Source organism: Amblyraja radiata, chromosome 3, assembly GCF_010909765.2.
Source record: "Amblyraja radiata isolate CabotCenter1 chromosome 3, sAmbRad1.1.pri, whole genome shotgun sequence".
NCBI lineage: Eukaryota > Metazoa > Chordata > Chondrichthyes > Rajiformes > Rajidae > Amblyraja > Amblyraja radiata.
Window position 1 is genome coordinate 14,141,105 of NC_045958.1, and position 13,781 is coordinate 14,154,885.

At 39.7% G+C, this 13,781-nt stretch overlaps 1 protein-coding gene across 1 annotated transcript in view; it reads right to left on the reverse strand.

Annotated features, from left to right (window-relative positions):
- The window catches only part of chd1 (chromodomain helicase DNA binding protein 1), a 146,753-nt gene that overhangs the window by 75,272 nt on the left and 57,700 nt on the right, over positions 1–13,781 (reverse strand). The window contains exons 7-10 of the mRNA XM_033017363.1: positions 9,185–9,450; positions 7,441–7,666; positions 3,570–3,670; positions 319–497 (exon numbers count right to left, since the gene is read on the reverse strand). Coding sequence (XP_032873254.1) covers positions 319–497; positions 3,570–3,670; positions 7,441–7,666; positions 9,185–9,450 — 772 coding nt within the window. The remainder of the gene's footprint in view (positions 1–318; positions 498–3,569; positions 3,671–7,440; positions 7,667–9,184; positions 9,451–13,781) is intronic.

The window sequence follows — 13,781 nt, forward strand, 5'->3', positions numbered from 1 at the left end:
GATTTCTCCGGGTGCTCCAATTTCCTCCCACATTCCAAAGACGTTTAAGTTTGTAAGTTAATTTGCTTCTGTAAATTGTCCCTAATGTGTAGGATAGAACTAGTATACGGGTGATCGCTGGTCAGCGGGGACTCGGTGGGCTGAAGACCCTATTTTCATGCTGTATCACAAAAACTAAAACTATAAAACTACACCTATTGACTTTCACAAATTACCACTTTACACAGCAAAGATTTTCTTTATAGATTAATTTGAGAAGTATTTAGCTGTATAGTAATAAGTTTAACACATATAAACTTAAATATTGAAGCTACTTACCTTGCATTCCTTCAAAGGAATGTATTTGGATTGGTTCCGGTTTGTGTATGAATCAATGTGTGACTGAAACTTTCGGGACATAAGAGCACCATCTTCCCAGCTGCACTCAGAGTACGATAAACCTTGCCATTTGCACAAGTAGTCTGGATGACCAGAAGCAGACTTCTGGTTGGAGTGTGCTGGTAAAGATAAAATAGATAACTGAAGACTTCCCGATGTCAAAAATATACATAAAGTAAAGATTAAATCACGTTTACTTTTTTTTCCTCCAATAATTCATAGATGCCAGGAAATCTAATACAAACAGAAAATGCTGGAATCATCCCACGAGTTGTGTATGCGTAATCTATTAACACACCAGGACCTGAAATGTTGACTCATTCCTCAGATGCTGCCTAAGCATCAGCCCAAATTTTCTGTATTTACCACTTTCACCATTTCCTGTCCCTCTTTTGCAATTCCGCAAGAATTACATGTATTACATTGAGATAACAAAGATTCAGTCAATTTGACCCAAACACATTGCACTGGCATTCACAAGAATAATGGCCCAAACTCTATTCCCACATTTCTGATTCCTTTTAGCAAATATCACATTTTGATACCAGTCCTGTTTCAATAAGAACTTTAACATATTATTTGGCTTTGATTAAAATTCAGATTTTCCAAGCTTTTCTTTTTATTTTCTGATGAATTTCTTATTCATTTTTTATTATTAGATTGACCCTCACTTCACTTTTCAAGTGGACTTCAAAATTGCCGAAAACTCCCAACTTCGGAATACTGATTCAATATTACATTCCAGCAAGCAGGTCCTACAACTTAGAAAGTCCACCCTCCATTAGCATTTTGAAGCAGTCTTTAAGAATTAATTAGCATTAGGATCTACTCCTTCATGCCCAATCGTAAGCTGTTACAACTTTTACATGCAAGCTGTCACATACAGTGCCCTCCTTAATGTTTGGGACAAAGACCGATCATTTATTTATTTGCCTCTGTACTCCACAATTTGAAAAAAAAAAATCACATATGGCTAAAATGCACATTGTCAAGTTTTAATAAAGGCCATTTTTATTCATTTTGGTTTCACCATTTAAAATTACAGCAGTGTTTATACATAGTCCCCTCATTTCAGGGCACCATAATGTTTGGGACACAGCAGTGTCATGTAAATGAAAGTAGTCATGTTTAGTACTTTGTTGCATATCTTTTGCATGCAATGACTGCTTGAAGTCTGCGATTCATGGACATCACCAGTTGCTGGGCATCTTCTCTGGCGATGCTCTGCCAGGCCTGTATTGCAGCCATCTTTAGCATATGCTTGTTTTAGGGGCTCATCCCCTTCAGTTTTCTCTTCAGCATATAAAAGGCAATTGGGTTCAGATCAGGTGATTGATTTGGCCACTCAAGAAATTACCATTTTTAGCTTTGAAAAACTACATTGTTGCATTAGCAGTATGTTTGGGATCATTGTCTTGCTGTAGAATGAACCGCAAGCCAATGAGTTTTGAGGCATTTGTTTGAACTTGAGCAGATAGGATGTGTCTATACACTTCAGAATTCATTATGCTACTACCATCAGCAGTTGTATCATCAATGAAGATAAGTGAGCCAGTACCTTCTGCAGCCATACATCTTATGCCATAACACCCCCACCTCCGTGTTTCACAGATGAAGTGGTATGCTTTGGATCTTGGGCAGTTCCTTCTCTCCTCCATACTTTGCTCTTGCCATCTTGATATAAGTTAATCTTCGTCTCATCTGTCCACAAGACCTTATTCCAGAACCGTGGTTGCTCTTTTAAGTACTTCTTGGCAAACTCTAACCTGGCCATCCTATTTTTGCGACTAACCAGTGGTTTGTATCTTGCAGTGTAGCCTCTGTATTTCTGTTCATGAAGTCTTCTACGGACAGTGGTAATTGACAAATCCACACCTGACTCCTGAAGAGTGTTTCTGATCTGTCGGACAGGTGTTGGGGGATTTTTCTTTATTATAGAGAGAATTCTTCTGTCATCAGCTGTGGATGTTTTCCTTGGCCTGCTAGTCCCTTTGCGATTAGTAAGCTCACCAGCATTCTTTCTTCTTAACGATGTTCCAAACAGTTGATTTTGGTAAGCCCAAGGTTTGGCTGATGTCTCTAACAGTTTTATTCATTTCTCAGTGTTATATTGACTTCTTTAACTTTCATTGGCACAACATGTTGATAAACAGCAATAAAAGTTTTCAAAGGTGATGGAAAGACTGGAGGAAAGATTAGGTGCTGAGAGCTCTCTTCTACCTGCATGGAGGCAATTAAACACACCTGAGCAATTACAAATGCCTGTGGAGCCATGTGTCCCAAACATTATGGTGCCCTGAAATTGGGGGGGGGGAGGGGGGGGGGGGTATAAACACAGCTGTGATTTCTACATGGTGAACCCAAAATGTAAAGAGATTGCCTTTAATAAAATCTGACAATGTGCACTTTACCCACTTGATTTTTTTCTATTACAAATCTCAAATTGTGGAGTACAGAGGCAAATAAATAAATGATGGGTCATTGTCCCAAACATTATGGAGGACACTGTGTATTCTATTAGATATTAATAAAATATTTTATACTAATGGCGCTGCTCTTGAAAGTCTATGAACAATTCTAACATATATTACATGTAAATTATTTTTGATTAATTTTCTGTTTTTAGCTGGCCTGCAATATCAATTTTAAGTATTCCACTCTTGAATATATTCTAATACCATCATAACACTAGCATTCATCCAACACGGCAGCAATTCACTTGAACAGAATAAATCCAGCCTATTTATCTACCCGTTTTCAAGGAAGCAACGATTCAAATTATCAAAATGGAAAATCTTTTGAAATAACCTGTTGCTATCATTAATTCAACTCAAGAGAACTCCAGTTGTCATCACATGGAATTCATACGATTCACAACGACAGAAAAACACAACACTTAGTCTTTGACATCAAGTCAGCACTGTAACAGAGCCCTCAATCAAAATCATATCAGACTGAAAAGCTATTTGCCACTGACCACTAACGACAGCCCCATCACACTGCTGCTCGAGTTGATAAAAAGGAAAAATTTAAAAAAAAATAAAAATAATACATGTCTATTTTAACACTGTATGAATGGAACAGTAGTCTAACATAATCCATAATCTACTGAAGCATGCTGATGTTATACAATATCATCAATAAACCCTACATACATTATATTTGTACAAGTGTACATATTTAGTTCTTACCAATTATTCGCTCCACCAACTGATATTGCTTGTGCAAATCATCTACCAATTCCTGTTGACAGCTCAAGTACTCTATATCTTCAGGCGACGCTGTTTTAAACCTACAATATTAAGCATTTCGAAAGTTTCAAAATTATATGTAAAATAAATGAAAACAATAATAAACAATGACTTGAAGGCTAAATAGCTAATCTTTTGTTTTGAAAATAATTCTCACCTGTAACATTTAATATTTACTCTATTTCAAAATATTTGTCTACATTTATGCTATGTCAGTTTTTGTGGTGACAATGATAGAAAGACTACTTATGTTAACCCTTATTACTCTACGGAAGTGTTTGAAGTTTTCTAGACCATGTTTTGACATAGAAATCTTTGATATCAGTGCATTCAGAAAGTATTCAGACCCCTTCACTTTTTCCACATTGTTACATAACAGCCTTATTCTAAAATGGATTAAATTCTTTTTTTTTTTTAAATCATTTATCTACAAACACCCCATTATAAAAAAGCGATAACAGGTGTTTAGAAATTTTTGCAAAGCAATTAAAAAGAAATAACTAAAATATTACATTTACATAAGTATTTAGACCCTGTACTCAGTACTTTGTTGAGGCACCTTTGGCAGCGATTACAGCCTCAAGTCTTCTTGGGTATGACACTACAAGCTTGCCACACCTGTATTTGGGTAAATTATCCCATTCTTCTCTGCAGATACTCTCAAGCTCTGTCAGGTTGGATGGGCAGTGTCGATGCACAGCTATTTTCAGATCCCTCCAGAGATGTTCGATAGGGTTCAAGTCCGGGCTCTGGCTGGGCCACTCAAGGACATTCACAGACTTGTCACAAAACCACTCCTACGTTGTCTTGGCTGTGTGCTTAGGGTTGTTGTTCTGTTGGAAGGTAAACCTACGCCCCAGTCTGAGGACCAGAACGCTCTGGAGCAAAATTTCATCAAGGATCTCTCTATACTTTCCCTCGATCCTGACTAGTATCCCAGTTCCTGCCTCTAAAAAACATCCCCACAGCATGATGCTGCCACCACCATCATCCTTCACCGTGATGAACGATGCCTGGTTTCCTCCAGACGTAACGCTTGGCATTCAGGCCAAAGAGTTCAATCTTGGTTTCATCAGACCAGAGAATCTTGTTTCTCATAGTCTGAGAGTCCTTTATGTGCCTTTTGGCAAAGTTCAAGCGTGCCGTCATGTGCCTTTTACTGAAGAGTGGCTTCCGTCTGGCCACTCTACCATAAAGGCCTGATTGGTGGAGTGATGCAGATATAGTTGTCTTTCTGGAAGGTTCTCCCATCTCCACAGAGGAACTCTGGATATCGGTCAGAGTGACCATTGGGTTCTTGGTTACCTCCCTGATCAAGGCCCTTCTCCCCTGATTGCTCAGTTTGGCCGGCGGCCAGCCCTAAGAAGAGTCCTGGTGGTTCCAAAGTTCTTCCATTTAAGAATGACGTAGGAATGACACTGTGCTCTGCGGGACCTGCAATACTGCAGAAATTGTTTATACCCTTCCCCAGATCTGTGTCTCGACACAATCCTGTCTCGGAGGTCTATGGACAATTCCTTTGTCTTCATGGCTTGATTTTTGTCTGACATGCACTGTCAACTGTGGGACCTTATATAGACAGGTGTGTGCCTTTCCAAATCATGTCCAATCAATTTAATTTACCACTGGTGGACTCCAATCAAGTTGTAGAAACATCTCAAGGATAATCAATGGAAACAGGATGAACCTAAGATCAATTTTGAGTGTCATAGCAAAGAGTCTGAATACTTATTTAAATGTGATATTTCAGTTATTTATTTTTAATTAGTTTGCAAAAAATTCTAAACACCTGTTTTCGCTTCTTCATTCTGGAGTATTGTGAGTAAATTGATGATAAAAAAAAATAGATATACCAGATGAATGCATGAATAGAAAGTCGGACTCAAATAAATTAATATCGTACCTCTATAATACCCTTTTAAATTGACATATCCCATAGTCGGAAATAATTAGGCGAGCTTGGGAAGATGAATTGGGTTTAACAATTTCAAAGGATAGTTGGGAGGAAAGTCTTCTATATATACACACTACTGTTCTCTTAATGTTAGGCACTCGCTAATACAATTTAAAATACTGCATAGACTCTATTATTCAAAGTCTAAATTTAATAAGATCTTCTCAATGTCTCTCCTATTTGTGATAAATGTCTCCTCCAAGAAGCGACTATAACCCACTCTTTTGCTTCCTGTACAAAATTACAAAACTTCTGGAGGGGAATCTTTGATATCTTTTCCAAAATACTTAAAACAAAATTGGATCCCGACATAAAATTGATCACACTAGGTATGTCAGAGGCCTGTTCTGAGCTAACGATATTTCAAAGACGTTTCCTCGACTATGGCCAGATAACAGCCAAAAAACTAATACTTAAATTTTGGAAACAGACAACAGTCCCTACAGTGAGGATGTGCATCACGTCCAAGACACTACATTTGGAAAACATTAGGCTAGTCTTGGCGGAAAAAACAGACCAATTTCTCAAGACATGGACACCCTTCACCGAATTATTACAAGAATAGCATGGTGCAACACAAATTTAAATTTAAATCCGATGCCGGGTTGGGTGAGGTGGGCGGGGGAGGGGACGAGGGGCAAGGTATATCTCCACCTTTCTTTTTCTTTTTTCTTATTTCTATATCTTTCGGCCGCATTACTTTGTTAACCTTATAACCTAAACTATGAAAATGAAAAAAGAAAAGAAAAAGAAAACAAGAAAGGAAAAAAGTGAAAAGTGAAAAGATAGATCGAAAAAGAACAAAAGAAAGACCCTTTTTCGATCTATCTTTTCACTTTTCACTTTTTTCCTTTCTTGTTTTCTTTTTCTTTTCTTTTTTCATTTTCATAGTTTAGGTTATAAGGTTAAAAATTAAGCTGTACAATAATTGTATATTAGATGCCGAATGTTTTATCTTTGTGCAATTGCTTCCAATAAAATTAAAACAATTTTAATTTAAAAAAAAAGAATTTAATCAATTTTAAAATAAGGCTGCAACGTAACAAAATATGGAAAAAGTGAAGGGGTCTGAATACTTTCTGAATGCACTGTAGTTCAGTTATTCTGTACATCTCCAGAAACTGTCCTATATATGATCCAATCACCATAAAAATCCTGAAAATCTGTATGAAGTTGGGATAGCTGGTCATTACATACAAGCTTTATTTTACAGTATGTTAACAGACAGGAATGGTTTCAAACAGTTCCAGTAATAAGATATTAAAGATTACTATAATTGATTTAAAAAAAACCCATAAATCTCTCCATGGCAGAAATGCAAACTAATGAAAAATCCTTGTTTCTGTCCAAGTGCCTAATTAGAGGATGGTTGAAACCAAGTATGCAGTTTAAAAAAATCGGGGAAGCAAGAAAAGTTCTATTGGTTTGCAGCTGAAGGCAAAAGCCGAATCGGTTTCTGATAATGTCATTGATAGTTTTTACCGGTAAACCCGTTTGTGGATGTGCTCAAATAACACCACCTCCTAGGTAGATGCAGTGTTTGAAAGGGTCTAATTTGCAATGGCCAATTAACCCAACAGCCAGTGTATCTGAGAACTGGAAGGAAACCAGAGTACTGACCGAAACCCAACCCAGAGAGAACATGCAAATTCCACACAAACACCAATGAGACCCAACAAGAACTTGGGACAGTATCTGGGGCAGCACTGAACCATCCCATAAAAAATTTAAGGTAGAACAATGCCAGCAGAAAATAATTGGTATAGTTGCAAAGAAACAAAATAGTGCAAAATGTATGGTTTCAGAAAGATATGTGTCAGGATATGTTAAAAGGAAAGATACATCGACATTACATACCATCGTTTGGTCTCCTCATCCTTTTTCTTATAGTTCTCCAATTTCTTCATTCCTTTTGTATTTTGTTGCAAAAGTGTTTCTTCACTCTCCCAGGTGTTGTGGAGGTGAGACCATCCCTTCCATTTAATTAAATACTGCTGTTCTCCAACCTCCACCAAAGGGTCAAAACCACTATTGGGCTCACCCTCAGCCTCTACTGCATAGGTAGTGGTGGCAGCACCAGTTGCTAAATCAGCAGGAAGTGTTATAAAATATCAAACTAAAACCTTCATTTACAATTTAATTTTCATTTGGATTACTTTCCATTGATTGCTTTATTGCAAGAACTCATTATGCATTAACATTTAACAGGAATATTTTTCACCTCGACTCAATCTTGTTAAAACTTTGCTATTAACAATTGATTATTGTAATATCCCAACTTTCAATCTCCTACCATATGTATTATCCAGAACAGCACAGCCTGTCTAGCACTCCCCTGGAGGATTTGAGTATGCTTGAACACGATGTGCTCGCTGTGTCGACCTCTTACATGCAACATAATAAACCCAACTACATGTGCAGACATTCTTCGCACAAAAATAACTCTGAAATACTGGAGCTATTCAAAGCCATTAAAAAAATGTCAGTGATTACTAACTTCATGTGGTGAGAAGAGAGAGGGAAGGGGAATTTTTTTTTTAGCATTTGCACAGATATATATATTTTGTCGGACATGTGAAATACTTTATTTTTCAACCTGACTTAGCATCTCCCAACAAAACCTCAGCACTCTTGAACTTGCACTTTTTATTAATAACTACTAGAAAACAAAATAAAATCATAAAAACTAATCAGCAAAACTAACTAAATGGCTATAGAGTGCATCGTAATGACACCTGATTCAATTCCCATTCCTGGAAATGTATTCCAAAAGGTAAAGTTAGTTACTGGTGTATCAAAGAGGCCTGATAAAAACGTAATAGCCTTGACACTCTTCTGTTGATGCTTCACAAATTTCATGCCTTTTTAAGACCCATTTCATAAAATATAATGAAGCTTCCAACACATTTTGCCATATCCAGGGATGGCGGGACTGTCATATGCTGAGAGAATGGAGCAGCTGGTCTAGTACACTCTGGACTTTAGAAGGATGAGAGGGTATCTCATTGAAACTCATTGGATGAGAAGAAACATTTAAGATTGTTAAGGGCTTGGACACGCTAGAGGCAGGAAACATGTTCCCGATGTTGGGGGAGTCCAGAACCAGGGGCCACAGTTTAAGAATAAGGAGTAAGCCATTTAGAACGGAGACAAGGAAACACTTTTTCTCACAGAGAGTGGTGAGTCTGTGGAATTCTCTGCCTCAGAGGGCGGTGGAGGCAGGTTCTCTGGATGCTTTCAAGAGAGAGCTAGATAGGGCTCTAGATAGGGCTCTTAAAAATAGCGGAGTCAGGGGATATGGGGAGAAGGCAGGAACGGGGTACTGATTGGGGATGATCAGCCATGATCACATTGAATGGCGGTGCTGGCTCGAAGGGCCGAATGGCCTACTCCTGCACCTATTGTCTATCTGTTCTACCAAGGGTGGGAACATAATCTAAAATTCATGGAAGTATATGGATAATAAGGATTGTACATACCAGACAATACAAATTGCCCAAATTATACTGGTAAAACCATTTTGCTTATATCAATTCATTATTTGGCAAGTGCCATTATTTTAAATGGTACTTTTCCATGCATATGAAGAGTAATAACTTACCTCCTTTTCTTCCAATTCGCGATTCCATTACTCTCTCTAATGTTTCAAATTCTTCTTCTTCCTCTGGGGGAGGAGGAAGATCCTCCCCACAGATTTCAAGCAAATCGTCCGAATCTGTTTTTGCATCTTCATCTTCCTTGTAGCTGACATTTACTGTTGCCTGACGACGAGAAGCCCTCTTATGTTCATCATCGTCGTCGTCGTCACCTGATGATTCAACCGGTCTCTTCAGTCCTTTTCCCTTCTTTATCATTTTTGTTTTGGCTCTTTAATAACAGAGTACAATATAAGATTGCAGCTACATTATTTTCCTGCTAACTCAAGGTCATAAGCAACAATGGCTCTAAAATATATATTTTAGCAGGCAGGCGTTTCATAGTTGTACATTTCCATTCTTTGCAAAAATACCTGAAATAATAATAACACTTTATTGTCTTTCTAAATACATACAACGAAATTTCAGGCGAACTGCCCGAGCGGAACTCCAATGTGTCAGATAAATAAATGACAACAATGAAAACAGCAAAAACGGCAAGAAAAATGTCGTCAGAATGTGCAATATTCCACCGTATAATGTTATAGCAGTACAAAATATTGGCTAAGAGTGGCAATGGCCTTGGGGTAGAACTGTTTGTTAATCTTGTGGTGTGTGATTTGATGGACCTGTAACGCTTTCCTGAGGGCGGAAGGGCAAACAAGTGATGTGCGGGATGACATGGGTCCTTTAGGATGCGTGAAGCCTTCCGCAGGCAACAGGAGCTATAGATCTTCCAGGGAAGGCAGATGTGTGTTGGTGATCTTCTGGGCTGTGTTGATGACTCTCTGCAGAGCCTTCTCGTCAGCCACAGAACTGTTGTCATAACACACCAGGATGCCATGTGTCAGGACACTCTCCTGGAGCAACAGCATGGAGCAACAGTAGAATGACACTAACAGCTGTTGTGGCAAGTTGCCTTTCCTGAATGATCTTAGGAAGTAAAGCCGTTGTTGTGCCTTCTTGACCAGGGAGTGCGTGTTAGTTGACCACATAAGATCTGCTGAGATGTGGGTGCCCAGGAACCTGAAACTGGAGACTCTGTCCACTCTTTCTCCATTGATGTGCAGTGGGGGATGGTCACCCTGCTTCTTCCTGAAGTCGATGAGCTCTTTTGTTTTTTGGTATTGAGTGCTACGTAATTTTCTGAGCACCAGCATCTATTAACCTCTGTACCTCCTCCCTGTAAACTAGGCATAGAAACATAGAAAAGAAGTGCAGGAGGAGGCCATTTGGCCCTTCGAGCCAGCACCGCCATTCATGGTGGTCATGGCTGATCGTCCCCAATCAATAACCCGTGCCTGCCTTCTCCCCATACCCCTTGACTCCACTAGCCCCTAGAGCTCTATCTAACTCTCTCTTAAATCCATCCAGTGATTTGGCCTCCACTGCCCTCTGTGGCAGGGAATTCCACAAATTCACAACTCTCTGGGTGAAAAAGTCTTAAATGGCCTCCCCTTTATTCTAAGACTGTGGCCCCTGGTTCTGGACTCTCCCAACATTGGGAACAATTTTCCTGCATCTAGCTTGTCCAGTCCTTTTATAATGTTATATGTTTCTATAAGATATCCCCTCATCCTTCTAAACTCCAGTGAATACAAGCCTAGTCTTTTCAATCTTTTCTCATATGACAGTCCCGCCTTCCCAGGGATCAATCTCGTGAACCTACGCTGCACTACCTCAATCACAAGGATGTCCTTCCTCAAATTAGGAGACCAAAACTGTATGCAATACTCCAGGATGTGGTCTTACCAGAGCCCTATACAACTGCAGAAGAACCTCTTTACTCCTATACTGAAATCCTCTTGTTATGAAGGCCAACATTCCATTAGCTTTCTTCACTGCCTGCTGTACCTGCACGCCAACTTTCAGTGACCGGTGTACAAGGACATCTAGGTCTCGCTGTACCTCCCCCTTACTTAACCTAACCCCATTGAGATAATAATCTGCCCCCTTGTTTTTGCCACCCAAGTGGATAACCTCACATGTATCTATATTATACTGCATCTGCCACGCATCTGCCCACTCACCCAACCTGTCCAGGTCACCCTGCAACCTCCTAACATCCTCTTCACAGTTCACACTGCCACCAAGCTTTGTGTCATCCGCAAACTTGCTAGTGTTGGTCCTAATTCCCTCTTTCAAATCATTAATATATATGGTAAACAGTTGCAGCCCCAACACCGAGCCTTGCGGCACTCCACTCGCCACTGCTTGCCATTCTGAAAAGGACCTGTTCACTCCTACTCTTTGCTTCCTGTCTCCCAACCAATTTTCTATCCACGTCAACACCCTACCCCCAATACCATGTGCTCTAATTTTAGTCACCAGTCTCCCGTGCGGGACATTATTAAAGGCTTTCTGAAAGTCTAGATACACTACATCCACTGGCTCCCCTTCATCCATTTTACTTGTCACATCCTCAAATAATTACAGAAGATTAGTCAAGCATGATTTTCTTTTCATAAATCCATGCTGACTTAGACTAATCCTTTTACTGCTATCCAAACGCCCCATTATTACCTCTTTAATAATTGACCAGCATTTTTGCCACCACCAAAGTCAGGCTAACTGGTCTGTAATTCCCCATTTTCTCTCTCTCTCGCTCCTTTCTTGAAAACTGGGATAACATTAGCTAACCGCCAATCCACAGGAACTGATCCTGAATCTATTGAACATTGGAAAATGATCACCAATGATTCCACTATTTCTAGAGCCACCTCCCTGAGGACCCTGGGATGCAGTCCATCAGGCCCAGGGGATTTATCATCCTTCAGTCCCATTAGCCTACCCAATACTATTTCTCGCCTAATGAAAATTTCTTTCAGTTCCTCGACCCCCTTAGATCCTCTGTCCTCCAGTACTTCTGGGAGATTGTTTGTGTCTTCCTTAGTGAAGACAGATCCGAAGTACCTGTTCAACTCTTCTGCTATTTCCTTGCTCCCCATAACAATTTCACCCGTGTCTGCCATCAAGGGACCCACATTTGATTTTGCTACTCTTTTTCCCTTAACATACCTAAAGAAGCTTTTACTGTCCTTCTTTACATTCCTGGCCAGCTTCCCCTCGTACTTCATCTTTTCAGCCCGTATTGCCCGTTTTATTTTCTTCTGTTGTCCTATGAAAGTTTCCCAATCCTTTGGCTTCCGGCTACTCTTTGCTGTGTTATACATCTTTTCTTTTAGTTTTATTCTATCCCTAACTTCTCTTGTTAGCCACAGTTGACTCCTACACCCATTAGAATCTTTCTTCCTTTTTGGAATGAAATGATCCAGCGTCTTCTGGATTATGCCCAGAAATTCCTGCCATTGCTGTTCCACCGTCATTCCTGCTAGGATCCCTTTCCAGTCTACCTTAGCCAGCTCCTCTCTCATGCCTTCATAGTCCCCTTTGTTCAACTGCATCACTGACACCTCCGATTTAACCTTCTCCTTCCCAAATTGCAGATTAAAACTAATCATATTATGATCACTACCTCCAAGCTGTTCCTTTACCTCGAGTTCTCTTATCAAATTTGGTTCATTGGATAACACTAAATCCAGAATTGCCCTTTCTCTGGTCGGCACCATTACAAGCTGCTCTAAGAATCCATCTCGGAGGCACTCTACAAACTCTCTTTCTTGGGGTCCTGAACCAACCTGATTTTCCCAGTCTACCTGCATATTGAAATCCCCCATCACCACAGTGGCATTACCTTTGTTACATGCCAGTTTTAACTCCTGCTGCAACTTACACCCTACATCTGGGCTACTATTTGGGGGTCTGTAGATAACACCAATTAGTGTCTTCTTGCCTTTGCAATTCCTCAACTCAATCCGTAGTCAACCCCAAAACATCTAGTCAACGCAGAAAAATCATTTACTCCTGCATAGATTCTTTCAATCCCTATGAATTCATTTCTTCTCAATAAAATTAAGGAATTGTGCATGGTTTTCATTTTCCTGAGCTTTAATTATTGCGTGAATTGCTGTGCATGTGAATGCCTGGGCAGATCAGGCAGTGATAGCACGTTAGAAGCGGTTTAGTTACTTAGCTGCTGACCTGGGGGGAAAAGGGGTGTTGGCTCGGGCATATATATATTATAGACTAGAAAATAGACATTTATGTTTAGTTTAGTGATACAGCACGGAAACAGGCCATTTGGCCCACTGAGTCCGCGTCGATCACTAATCCCCGTTCACCAGCATTATCCTACACACTAGGGACAATTTACAATTTGTAACAAAGCCAATTAACCTACAAACCTGTCCGTCATTGGAATGTTGGCGGAAACCGAAGCACCCGGAGAAAACCTACGCGGTCACGGGGAGAAAGTACAAACTCCATACAGACAGCACCCGTAGTCATGATCGAACACGGGCCTCTGGTGGTGTAAGGCAACAACATCATGCCACCCCTGTTCTAGAATTAGTTTGAAATCCAGTTTAAATTTAACACCAAATCCTCAGGCAAAAATTGAGGACACATCCAGATGAAAAACTCATCCAGATGAAAAACTTCATTTCTCAATTAAACTTATATTCCATGCAACAGTTAAAGTCAGTTAATTATGGAGAGGTGATG